General features: G+C 34.3%; 1 protein-coding gene across 4 annotated transcripts in view; it reads right to left on the minus strand.

Annotated features, from left to right (window-relative positions):
• Positions 1–13,351, minus strand: part of SUGCT (succinyl-CoA:glutarate-CoA transferase) — a 317,512-nt gene that overhangs the window by 38,372 nt on the left and 265,789 nt on the right. For 3 of the 4 annotated variants that reach the window (XR_014589484.1, XM_083856373.1, XM_083856369.1), the window contains one exon: positions 11,294–11,357. Coding sequence is in view for 2 of the 4 variants with exons in the window: in XM_083856373.1 (XP_083712499.1) it covers positions 11,294–11,357 (64 nt within the window). In the remaining 2 variants the exon portion in view is untranslated. Of the gene's footprint in view, positions 1–10,507; positions 10,576–11,293; positions 11,358–13,351 lie in introns of all 4 variants that reach the window. The other variant, XR_014589485.1, reaches the window with a different exon arrangement.

Consider the following 13,351-nt stretch of genomic DNA (forward strand, 5'->3'; position numbering starts at 1 on the left):
ACATATGTTAGTGTTAGTCTATGCAATAAAGGAAGAAACATTTAAGGAGTAACATCCCTTCATGTTAAATTACATAATTCCCTCTAAACTAAATGGACAGTGTAAATGGCACTCTCAGCATATCCTTTTGTGCAGGATCTCCTTTAGTATACAATATACAGAGAGTGTATATGTCTACATTATAGATGTCTGGGACAAATTAAATTACTGAAAAAAAAATGCCAAAGAAACTAGGGTGGATGTGGAGGCAGTAAACTCTAATACCCAATATTGGAAAAATATAGAAAAACCCATAAATTTAACTTACCTACTTTTTTACACAGACAAAATAATTTTCAGTATCATATAGGTAACAAAACCACAATGCACAATATGTACAGCTTAAATCCATCCTTTAAGCCTTTGAAAAAGAAGTACAAATGAAAGAAAAAGTAATTGGCTATATTTTCCTCATTTTTCTGCCAATAGATGCAATAGCATTAGAAACATTCATTAGAAAAGATAATTTATCTCACATCCTGATGGTGAGTGGTTATATTAGAGTGTACGCTGGTGCATGTCTTAATAATTTGCATTTTTTCCTATTATATAGCTCTCTTATAGCTACACAGATGTGAATCCATTTGATCACCTGGGGTTTTATTGTAGGCTGAATGTTACCAGTGGAAGAAGATCACTTGTGAGTGAACCTTATATTCATTGTATCTTAGAATTCAGGGCAAATTTGTTTTCTCGACCAGCATGTCTCATTATTTTCCAGTTTCAATATCTAGGAAAGACTGGAAATAAGAGACCTGTGGAAGAAACAAATTTGTAATTAAAAGTCATAAATCTTGCAAAGGCTGAGTTTTACACCAATGACATCCACACTCAGAAATAACTCTGGAATTAAATTTAATCACATTTCTGCCTGAATCAGTGTCTTTGGGTAGATATTGTTAGTTAACTAGCTAAAAGCAGCAAGGCAGTAGAAATCAGCTATTATCCTAGTATGATGAGCAAACGAAAACACAGTCATTCCTCCCCAAACTTGGGTTCAAAAGTCCTGGTTACTAGGAGCAGGACTTCTTTCTTTTTATAAGATAGGATATGGTAATGGTTACATTATTAAAATATAAAACTAAATCTTGAACTACTAAAATCTCTTCTGGTAAAGATATTAAGCACTAGAACACAGAAATATTCAAATTATGATTGAGCTTTCAATCTTATTTCTTGGTTTTTTAAAGAGCCTCTTCAAATGGATCCTTTTAATATTTCTGTGTAATTATCAGTCACTATATTAAAAAGTGTATGATGGATTAAAATCTTTCATTTTGTTTTGCATATATTAGATTCCCCATTTTACTACATTTCAGTTTATTACTCAGAGTAAATTTCAAAAAATTGTATGACAAAGCTCCAAACAGAGTCTTCAGAGAAGAGCAGAGCACTTTTACTGAGGACATATCTTACTGCAAATAATACATTTGTTTAATTCATTCATCCTGAGTTTAAAAATTATCCACAATTTACTAAGGCATTTAATATCAACAATGTATTCACAACAAATCAGAGCATGTAAGTTCACTGAATGTATCTAATAGTTGAAATCTGGTTTAAAAATAAATAGTTTTTTTCCTGCTTTCAATTTATTTTTTCTCGGATATCAAAGATAAGTAAAATTACCCATAAATACTGTTCAAAGGTGAGAAGGTAAAAATTCAGTATGATACCAAGGATTAACTTTGTTTTAAATTACCAAATTTTCTTTATACAAGATTTTGTTAAAGAAAATTTTTAAAAAGAAAAACTTTTATATATTAAAAAAATTCAGATTTCTGAATTTTCTGAATCACCTCTATTTATAAATTATATGCCTCTAATGACCTAATTCTTCTCTCTCTCTACAGTTTAACACCAAACAGCCTCCTTGGGTTGTCAAGTGTAGAAGAGTTTATAATATATTCACATGTGATATACAAGTGTAATGCATAATAATAATAATAATAATAATAATATTAATAAATTATATTTTATTGAAGTATATTATTATATTTCATTGTAACCAGTGCCCAGTATAAGATTAAATTCCAAGAGTAAGACAAAACTTTAGATGTATAGCTTCCAAATACAATCAATGAAGCATTTTGATTCATTCTGTGTACACTTGGGGAAAAGAATACCAACCTATGAACACACCTGAAAATGAGAAGTATATGCTATGCCTCAAAATACAGGAACTGAGTCAAAACTTTTAATACATTAAAAAAACCCAAACAAACAAAACCAAAACAACAAATACAAAAAATACTGAAGTAAAAAAGTAAATTCAAATTCATGGAAATGGTAACATTGACTCATGGATATTGTTGGTAGGTGATGCTGCTTTTGGGTGGTGAATTTCTAGCAATGATAATCTGAAGGCCATATTAAAGTAGTAAACAGGGTATTACTTTCTTTCTTGAAGTCAACTGGAAGGAAGATTCCAAGGTGTCACCACACTAGCTAACACTTTGAAAAGCTTTAAATCTTCCAGAATAATAACTCTAAGAAGATGAATGACCTAACTGGAAGACACCAAGGGTTTTCTTTCAAATTCTGAGCTACTCCTGCAATTTGTTCTCCTCCAGTAGGTTTCTCTACATTGTCATCCTTACAAAAGTGCTTGAAGGGTATGTTAAAGTGCTCTCTTGCAATCTCATTGCCATGCAGCCGTGTCAAAACTACACTTTACCCATGCATTCTCACAACACTTTTAAAGGCAGTAAAAGCTAGAGCATGGTACCTGAATCTACAAAAAGCAAAAGGAGAGGTCAGCATTTCTGAAGGTTTTTTTCCTCAGGAAGTCCAAGCAAAAATGAGGAGTAGAAAAGTAAGCTATTAAACTCTACATTCAGTTTTGAGATAAAACAACTACTAAATTATACAGTGGGGACATTGATTTGTGAGTAGTGAGGGAGTCAGAAAGTAAAACTTTCCTTTCAGGATCTACAACACACATCCTTATTCCAGCCTTTCTTTTCAGAAGGTACCAAAGGCAAATACTACCAAGACAATGATCTGTGGCTCTTTTTTATATTTTCTATCGCCCTATGTATGAAAAAATGTGAAAACCAGAATGTTTCACATTACAGGAGAGTTTTCATCATAGATTCACTCATACAGGGATCTGTCTCATAATCAAAGCAATGCAGCTTAATTTTTTAGCACTAATCTTGTGATTTCTTTAGAATACTATTAAACTGCTATGAGTCTATACAAGTTTTTCCGTGTCTGGGCTTGAAATAGCAGATGTGTGCATGAAGTTGTGTGTTGTATAAACTGAATGACTGGAATTGGGTATTTGTGGATCATCAGCCTTAAAACTTTGTTTGCCCCACATGTTTATAAATTGTACTGCCTCTTTTCACAAATGGGCCTGATTTTCTGTTCCTTGTGATGTTTCTATAAAAAGCCTGCAAAGAATATTAAAAAGCTTGTTCTAATCTGCAAACTTCTGCTTCATTTTATCTCTGCATCTAGTTGAAAAACAATGAGGAACACTCCACTTACACCCAAATCAATTTTTTTTATCCTACCAAAGGGACAATCCCTAAATAACTTTAATTCAAAGCAATGAATTCACATTACATCTTAAAATCCATTCAGTTATCAATTCCATTTAATAGATCATTTATTTGCTTTTATATGGGTAATCTGCTTTTATTTTCTCTGTTCAGTGTAGTTTCAGAGAGCCAGACAAACAGGAGTTCTGTGTTTTCTTAGGGAATTCTGTTCTGTACCTTAACAAACTCTGTGTCAGGAAGATTTTTCTAATCAGGTCTCAACCCAATGCCGAGTCTTTCAATAGACCCTGGATTAAGCTAGTTCACATCTATTTGTCTTGGTTTACATTTTTTGCACAATGTGTTAGGATGGACAAGCTAGTTTTATTTGCCTAAAAAAAAATTTATGTTTAGCAAAAAAAAAAAAAAGTCAACATTTGAATCAAATTTGGTGACCACTAGCAGACAAATAAAAGTCCAGTTAAAAAAAAATAAAATAAATTGAATGCCTAGTCATAAAACATTGGAAAAATTCTTGGGAATTTCCTTCTCTCCCAGAATCACAAAAGAACTTCAGATTAGTTAGCAAAATGGCAGAGGGCAAAAGAGGTGGCAGCAATGCTTTATTTTTGATAGCCCAAAATATTAAGGCTTATCATTTAGAATATTCAAGACTCACGTCAAAATCACCATTTTAGTTTTTGATTCTGATGCAATATGGCATTAATTTCTGGGCTGGACTTTACTAGAAAGAGTGGTAAGTACAAGGAAGAGGAACAAACAAAATCTCAAGTTCACAGTGACTAAAAAAGATTTAAATATTTCCTACTTCAGAAGTTATACATAAATTTACTAATGTACAACAGGTACACACTATCTACTGGTGGTTGGCTCTTAATTAACTGAACAACTAAGTTAACTGTATAAGCCCTAATTTGCCCCTTATTTCTATCTAATGGTTTGTTTCATAAACTGCAAGGAAAAATAGCATCACATTTCAAAAATCATAAATATTACAATTTGGAAAAAAAAAAAGTAGTTAATTGTGAGTTCTATTATCTCAATCTTTTGCATGAAGAAGTGAGAACCATAACTTCATGGACTAACAGACAAGCCTAGAGTCAGTCAGGAAGTCTGTGATGCACTCTATACAACTGCAGTTTTTTCTGTATATATACAGTACACAGACTGCAATAAAAAAGACCAAGTTACAAAACTGTAACTGCACTGTGCTTACACAAATGACCGAAAAGATCTGGGCAATTTACCCTACATAGTTTGTGAAAAAGTTATCTAGATAAAATTTTGTTCATGTAAGTACTTTCATGGTAGGAAAAGTATTTAAACCTCACGAAAGATACAAAAAAGTATAGTTTCTCTATTAAACTGGAGATCATGATTTTTTAAAAAATAAATTAATCAAGCCTTTAAAGACAAATGCAAATATTTGGTGAATTTTCCATCTCTTGACAACTTCTGAAAAAGACCGTCTATAATCAAACATATGTGAAAGAGTTGAATTGATGATATTCTATGGTCCATGTGATATAAAAGGCAAAGCACATTACCTAATGGCCAGTGCTGATCACAAAATTGTTCAGTCTAGATTCACAGAAAAGTCCAATCACTCTTACTGTTGATGGGAAAACAGGGCTTGGGTCAAGATTATATGGAGGAAACACAAATGAGGATTAGTCTACTCAGTGTCCTAGGGATTAAGTACAATTGTCTAAATGTTTAAAACACATTTTTACATTTAATGAAACCAAGCCTTTCTTAACTGACAGCAGATTCCTTTTCTTATCCAATAATTATTAAAGATCATAAAGATATATTATATGAAAAATTTATGGATGTTGAAGTAATTTGGCTATTTTACAACACACCTGAGGCATGCAGACATATCTTTATAATCACACACCCTGAACTGTGTGAGCACCTGGCTGTGCTTGCTACAGAGTGAGGGTTAAGAAACTACTTTCTAAGTTATTGTTATTTATAAAGAATGAAGGGGGAAACACATTCAAACAGAAGACAAAACCACATCATTTTAGACGAAGTTGAATTTTAGGAAAATGACACTGGTGGGAAACTCATTAGTTTATTCAGCTATTCAGTCAATACTTCAGCTTCCCCCCGCTCCCTCCCCCCACTATGTGACAGCAATGAGTTACTCTTGAGTTAACTCTCCATCAGAATTACATCCAGTTTAAAGAAAATCCTAGTATAGCTTAGGACACATGGAGGAAAATACAAAGAAAATATTCTCTGGTAGTGAGAAGTATAATTACCAATCAACATTCAATACTTCAACCACAACTTTATTTGATTTATTATGTACAGAGCATGAAAATGTCCCCACTTGTCCCCTGAATTTTTTTTATTTTTCCTCCCTATATAGCAGTGCGAGATACTGGAAAAAAAATATGCGATGCAAGAAAAACAACTTTGATTGCCAGATCCTAAAGATCAACAAAGAAACCTAGGGTCTGATGGGAGAAGAGTCTGGCTCAGAGACCTAGAGCAGCAGTTTTAGAGAGCCATTGCTTGAGTCACACAGCCAGTACTGGTCCCAGTCAGTACTGCTATTCAGTTACTTTGAGACTGATGGAAAAGTCTTCCACTATTTCTTGATTCCCTCCAAGAGCTGAAGTCTGAACTAGGTAAGAAACAGCTGCCTCTTCTTCCTAAAAATAACTTTAAAAGTATTAAATGTGGCACTAAGACCATTCCAGAAGGTATAAAAAATTTTAAAAACGTGGTAGAGAAATACTGTGGAAACATATGACAGGAGCAAAAATATTAAAAGTTTTGTTATTCACATTTTACTTCAAAATGATTCTTAAAAGATTCCAAATTAAAGCATCATTCATTAAAAAGATGCCTAGCCTTTCCACATAATCCTGAAGCCAATAACATATTCCTGGCCATTTCCACTATCCCTTTCCTGCTTTTCAATCAGTATGAATATACTGTTTATATATTTATAAATATTTTGAAGTATTTTAGGTAAGATGTCATACAATATTTGTGTAAGTTCCTGTAATGGTCATGGACTCCTCAATACTGAAATCAGCTCTGTGAATGTAAAAGACATAGTCAGTCCTGATGACTAAAAAAGGTGAATGAGGTAACAGTAATGCTGGTGAAGCTGTTTGTCTCCAATGTACCATAAAGAGTGAAGTGAAATTAAAATTATTCAATCAACATTGGTTAAGCACATGAATGCATGCACACAGACACTCACACACATATGAAAAAAAACACCTGATGAGAAGCAGACAGGATCACAAGTTCAAGCAAAGGATCTCGAAAAAATTGTTGAGATTTTTTTATGTTGTTGTTCTTATATTGAATGATCTCCTAGCTGCAGAAAATAATGGCTTGGAGTACAGACTTCCTTAATTTCCTGCAAACTTCCTCCATGTGGAAGTCACTTTTCTCTGCTTTACATCTGCCCTACTGAAGCTTCCTCTGCTACACTTACATTAAGTGGTGAAAAAAGGTGGTATGTATCACTAACAGCCGTATTTGCTCCCTGTATTGAAATGCTCTGACCAAATACATCCTACTGTTGTTTCCTTAACTATAACTTGTCTTCCACATACATGAAGAAAACAGGTTTAAATACAAACATAACAAACAGAAATAAATATTTAAAATAACAGAGTTTTCCCAAGAAATTTCTTCCCTCAAGAATCAAAGTAGTTTTCAACTATTAAACAAGATCCAAAAAAACTGTAAACAATTAGTTTGGTAAGACATAGAGTGATTTTTCCAAGGTTAAGGAAGAAATCTGTGGCACAATAGGGAAGTTCTATTAGATTTCTTGCCTCTTTGTCTTATTTTTTAAAACCATTCTTCTAAGAGATTGATAGCAATTAGTCTCCATGGAACCATGACACCATTTAATGAATCATACAACAGGAAAAGCCTATCTCTGAAAAAAAAACTCTCCTTCCTCTTTCAGTAGTATATTTGTAATGCACAGTGACAGGAGAAGACCGGAAAAAGGGACATTTCTCCTGAGTGGGTTGATTAATTAACATAAGTTGCCTGAATTCAGTCCAAGAAATCTATGACAAGGAGGAATCCTGCACTATTTTTCCTAACTGAGCTTGGGGACTGAGTAGTCCCCCAAACACATCATCTCAAGAGCACAGAAGGAAATTATGAAGCCAGGTATGAAACTGGCCTTTCTGAGCAATAAAGTCATCCTTGATGCACATCATGGGCCAAAGGACAGGCATTGTGTTTATCAACTCAGGAAATGGGGATGAGAAGAACATACAATATAAACATTATCAAAACTAAGAATATTTGTTTTGTCTGGAAGAGGTGATTTACACAATTTCTACAGTTATATTGTTTCCTGTTTGATCAGAGTCTAGGCTTATATCCAAATCCCCAGTTTGCTAAGGCTTGGAAGGGGTCAGAAATGAAATTTAGTTCACAAAGGTTCCTGCTAGACAATAAATTCTAAAAAGGTTAGTTTGTTAGGGACAGCATTGTAATTTTTTCATTTAAAAAATAATATTACAAACACTGTTTTGACTTTGAACAAACAACCAGCAGCCTTTAAAAGTTAACATCAGAGACTAGATAATGCAGAAGCTAGGAGTATCATTATCTGAGTTTCCTAAACCTTATAAGTGGACTGTAATGGAAAATGTTTGGGAAAGTTTGCATCGCATCCATCAGTTTTTTCTATGTAATCAGTATGGGTTGGGAGCACCCATTGTGCTCCATATTGGCACTCAGAATACTCAGTGGCTTCCAGAAATCCACATACTACCACTCTTTGTAAAAGTTCCTTACTTGTTGGCAAAGTAGTTCAAGACTAACCCAGATGCTAAAACTTCTTGAAATTTTGTGCCTTTACTCATCTGTAGTGTCTCTTTGCCATCCAGTATCATCTGCAATTTGGCACTGTATAAAATATAAATTTTTTGTCCCCAAGAATACATTTTGTGCTCTATATTTCTCATTTGATTAAAGTGTGTCATTTCTCCTTCAGATCTCTGTGGAGAGGGCTAAGCACAACAAAGCTGAGGAAGAGATACTAATGTTAATCACAGAATAAGAACATAATTCAAGTTGGAAAGGACTTCAGGAGGACTCCACTCTTACTTGGATCAGGTCAGAGTCATGTCCTAGGTCAGATCAGGTTGTCCCTGGCTTTATCTGGCTGCTCCTTGAAAATGTCTAAGAACAGAGTCTGCAGACCTCCCTGGGCAACCTGCTCCACTGCCTGGCTGTTGTCACGATCAAAAAGATTTTCATGATGTACAGGCTGAATCTCTTTTGTCCATCATGCCCCCACCATGCACTGCTATGAAGAACCCAGCTCTTCACATTGATAATCTTCCTGTAGGTACTGGAGGGTTTCTCACAGGCTCCCAGAGGCTGCCTTTTCCCCTGGCTCTACATTTCCAGCTGAGGTGCTCCCACTGCTGATCATCTTTGGAGCACTGCCCTGAACTAAAAATTATGAGGTTGCCTTCAGGTACAGAAACAGAAAAGATTCATTAGTTCAGCCCTAGAATCAGATGAACCAGTTCTGGCAAGAATGACTCAAGCAGGGATCTCTCACAGTGTCGCACATTCTATATAAGATATGTCAAGTGTATTTGTATGTCAGTTCTAGAATAACATCATTACGTGAATATATGGAATTATAGAGATGCAACATTAATGAAACCACTGAACTATCACAGAACCACATTTTTCTTCAGAATGCTCTCACAGTATTTTACAGAGTCACTCTTAGTCAGAGTGACTTTTTCACATTCATTCTTGAATCTGAGATAACTTGATACTAGTAACCACAACACAATGTATTTGTGCATAAACTTTCGTGCATTTATGCATTTTCATGAATACTTGAAGCAAGAGATATCAAAATGCAAGATCTCCTTCTTTCCTACCATAAAGATACAGTCTGAAAAGAAAAACTACTTGAAAAATATTTATTGTAGTACAGCTTCTCCCACTCCCTTTTCACCAGTCTCTATAATGCACTTACCAGCACACAATATACCTTAGGCTGGGAATCACAAAAACAGCAAGGGGGAAAGGTGAGGAAAGAACCAAATTCAGCAATCATATCAAAAGATATTTAAACAAAGGAGGAGTATTAATTACAAAGTCCAACATTGAAAATGTAGCCTATACTAATGTCAATGGCAAAAATGTCTCAATTTCAAGCTGCAGGATCTACAGTGGAGGATTCATACACAGATTTGAATTGACTCTCAAACGGGGGGCATGCCTGGAGAAGGACTACTGCAAATCAATATGCTAGACAGAGGCCACCTGTAATACTTGGATCTGAAATTGGCATGCTTCACTTAATAAGTGCCTGTCACTGCACTCACAACTTTATTTGGCAGCAAAAGTCAGACCTCTGTCAAGAGCCTGAAGTGCGATGTCCAATTCAATTACTAAAGGACATACTAAAACCTGGCTTATATGGGTAAGAAATAGCAGCAATCTATTTTTATTTTGGGATTAGAATCTCCCCAATCTCTTTAAAGAAAAACATTTTCAGCTTATTCAGTTTCAAAATTTACTTTAATAACTTAATTTCTCTTAATAAGCAATCCTGAGACAGAAACTGAGAGCTTAGTAAATTGTTCTCAACCAAATACAAGACATTAAAATATAACCAAAAAAAAAAAAAAAACCTTCTATTTTTAACTGTCATTGAGAATAAATTATCTGCTGTAGGCTTTCTTTGCACACTTTTCCCTGTACTCTTCAGATATATCATTAAGCAGGACAAATCCAGGGTATTTCTATTACCTATCATCAACAGTGGCCAAATCGACTTTAGTTTTGGGACAGAGGAATGCACTGTCTTTCCAGTGATATCAATAGATCCATTCTGCTCACACTGAATGAATGTTCTTCCTCCTCTCCTCCCCTGTCTCTCCCCTCCTTATCCTCCCATGCCAGGAAAGGAAGGAATTCCACTTTACCTGCTCAAATATCCAATAATCATTTCAGCCATCTGTTTCAACACAAGAAACTCTTCATAGAAGTTCATCTAAATGGCAAACCATTAGAGACTAAGATGATTTATTTTAGTTCAGTGCAGTGACACTAGTTTAATAAAATAAAAAATAACTAAGGATTTGGGAAGTACTATGGCTTACCTATGTAAAAACTCACTCTCTTGCCAATACATTCTATCGCTGCCGACAGACATTAGAACATTTCTTTCATCTCTTTCCTCTTCTTGCAGTTTAAGCTATCCCCTTAAGGAGTATTTGCTTTCTCTAAGATAGATTATAAATTGTATGCAACATGAAAACCTTACACACTTCCTCTACCATCTGAAAGGCTCTTATTTCTATTTCTTAAAAAATAATTAAGTCAAAAACCTTTTATTTGTGTTTTCTTTTCTTTTAAACAGAAATATCACTAAAAGAAGCCTGGGTAATTTGCAAAATCAAATTAAATCAAAAACAGATTTACATATTCAAGTGGATGATTTAGAAGTAACATTTCTAGCAGTGGGAGTTTGCAAATATTATCAAATTCATGTTCATGTTGTGACAACTGACCAATGGAAACCCGAAGCTCTTCTGACACATGTTTTAACCCATTTTTCTCCTACTGGGATGACTATGAGCACAAATATCAGCCTATTTAAACTCTTATTCTAGTGAAGTGTAAAGATGCGTCATGTTCTCAGCTGAGTTCTGGAACCACCCAGGATGTCATGTAGCATTTAATTTAGCAAAAAGGATTAAACATCTAACCTGGAACAGCTATCTTCCCAGCTGTAGGATGATTCATTTCCATCACAAGTCCATTGTGTAGTACCTAGGAAAACAAAACAAAACAAAACATGTATGTAATATAAAACACAATCACTTCCTAAACTCAAGAGGGAAAAAAGAGATAAACATTATCATGTTCTTTCACAGACTTTCTGAAAATACAAGGAGCTAGAACACAAGTAGTCTGCTTAATGTGTAAAATGAAAGCTTTGATGTCTGACACTACTTTTTATTTATGCAGCTAAATAAATGCTTCACCAAGACTGCACATACTGTTGATCTAACTTATCTTTAAGCTCTTACAGTCATCATTAAGTATAAGAAACTGAGCTGCAAGCATGCTACAATTTCAACCACCAACAGAAAACTGGTGCCAACACAAATGATTATTAAAACCTTCACACCCTTTCATATTAACTTGCAGTATGTACTAAAGGCCTATACATAAACTATATTCTCTTGTTCGTTTTTGCACTGTTAGTTCTGAGCTTGTGATGCGAAAATGCTCATACTGTGATGTTTGAGCTCATACTGAAAAATGCTGTCTTAGTAGCTTTTACAAACATTTTGGAAAGATTAAATTATTTTGATGTTTTTACTGTTCTTTTGAGTGGGTATGCCATGCTTCAGGCCCTGTGTATATCTATACGGGATGATTATTCATCACAATTTTCAGATCCTTGTTATTAAACTTAGCAAGGTTATGATACCAAAACAAGGTATGATACCAAAACTGTCAAGTAACGAAGAAAAAGATATTCATACTAGCAAACTCGCTGCTCTTGTTTATATAATTTTGCACCCAAAGCCACTAAAAAATATTTATAATTTCTTTACCTATTATCCTTGTAACAGTGTACCCATATCATACAATCAGAATTATTTTTTAAAAATAAAGTCACCCACTAGGCAGTTACTTTCATATCCAATGTAACAAGTCAAGAACGTCTTGCCAAATGTATCAGCTATATAAAATGAAACGTGGGAGAAGTTTTTCAAGTGATCATGTAATACATCTACCTATTCACCTTGCACCATGAACAACACTAGCAGCCTTGACTATTAATGACAAGTGTTGGTCTAATTAATCTTTAAAATTTCAAGTTAATAAGATGAGAATTTTCTTCTGTAGTCTGCACCTTATTCTGCCTTTTTATTATGAGAATTTTTTCTCCTGATACACCATCTAAGTGTCTGTCTATTAAACATCTTTATTCTTGACTTTTCCCCAACTGAACACAGAAAACCAATCACTATCATCTTTATAACATTATTTTATGTACTGGAAGATTGTAATCACATCCTCTCTCAGTCTGCTCTTTTCTAGACTAAACAAAACTAATTCCTTTAGCCATTCTTTCCAGGTCAAATCTTGTGAACCCTTTATCTGTGCAGAATAGCCTACTTAAAAAATTCTCATTGCTGAACAGGTGGTGTCAAAAGGTCAGGTCAGCTTTTTCTTAGCTTGTAGGGGGAACTATTTAGCTGACATTTAGAAATCCAGATATTTCCGATAATAGATGCTGGTGGAACAATGTCTCTTCACTGGTCTAATTGCTTGGCGGTATACCAGATCATTAGTTCTATTTCTCTTTCAGAAGGTTAAAGGCAATTTCGGTAGATATTCAAGTGAGACATCCAGAATTTTTTTTTCCAAATGACAGAATTAGAAAATATAATTGCCTGATTTAATTAATATTTAGAATCTTTCCAGTCATGCCCTTAATCAAACAGTATTGAAAGTTTGGCCTCCTCTCTCCTCAACTTACTTACACGAGCTTGCTTTATGCATTTAATTGGTTATTTGGGACCTGAACACAAGAAAACACACTCATTTGAACATGAAATCCACAGCATGCTCTGGTGAAAAAGGAGTTTTTTAGAAGGCAAGTTAAAGCATGTACCTAAAAGTGGCTCAATTTGGTTAAAGAAAAACATACAAATTGTCTAGCAGCTACTCAGGGTTTCACAAAAATCATGTTTTTCTTTGTTCTGAGTCTCTAAATTCTTACTCTCATAAGACAGACCTAAATTGTT

This window comes from Zosterops lateralis (assembly GCF_965231275.1).
Source record: "Zosterops lateralis genome assembly, chromosome: 1".
Lineage (NCBI taxonomy): Eukaryota > Metazoa > Chordata > Aves > Passeriformes > Zosteropidae > Zosterops > Zosterops lateralis.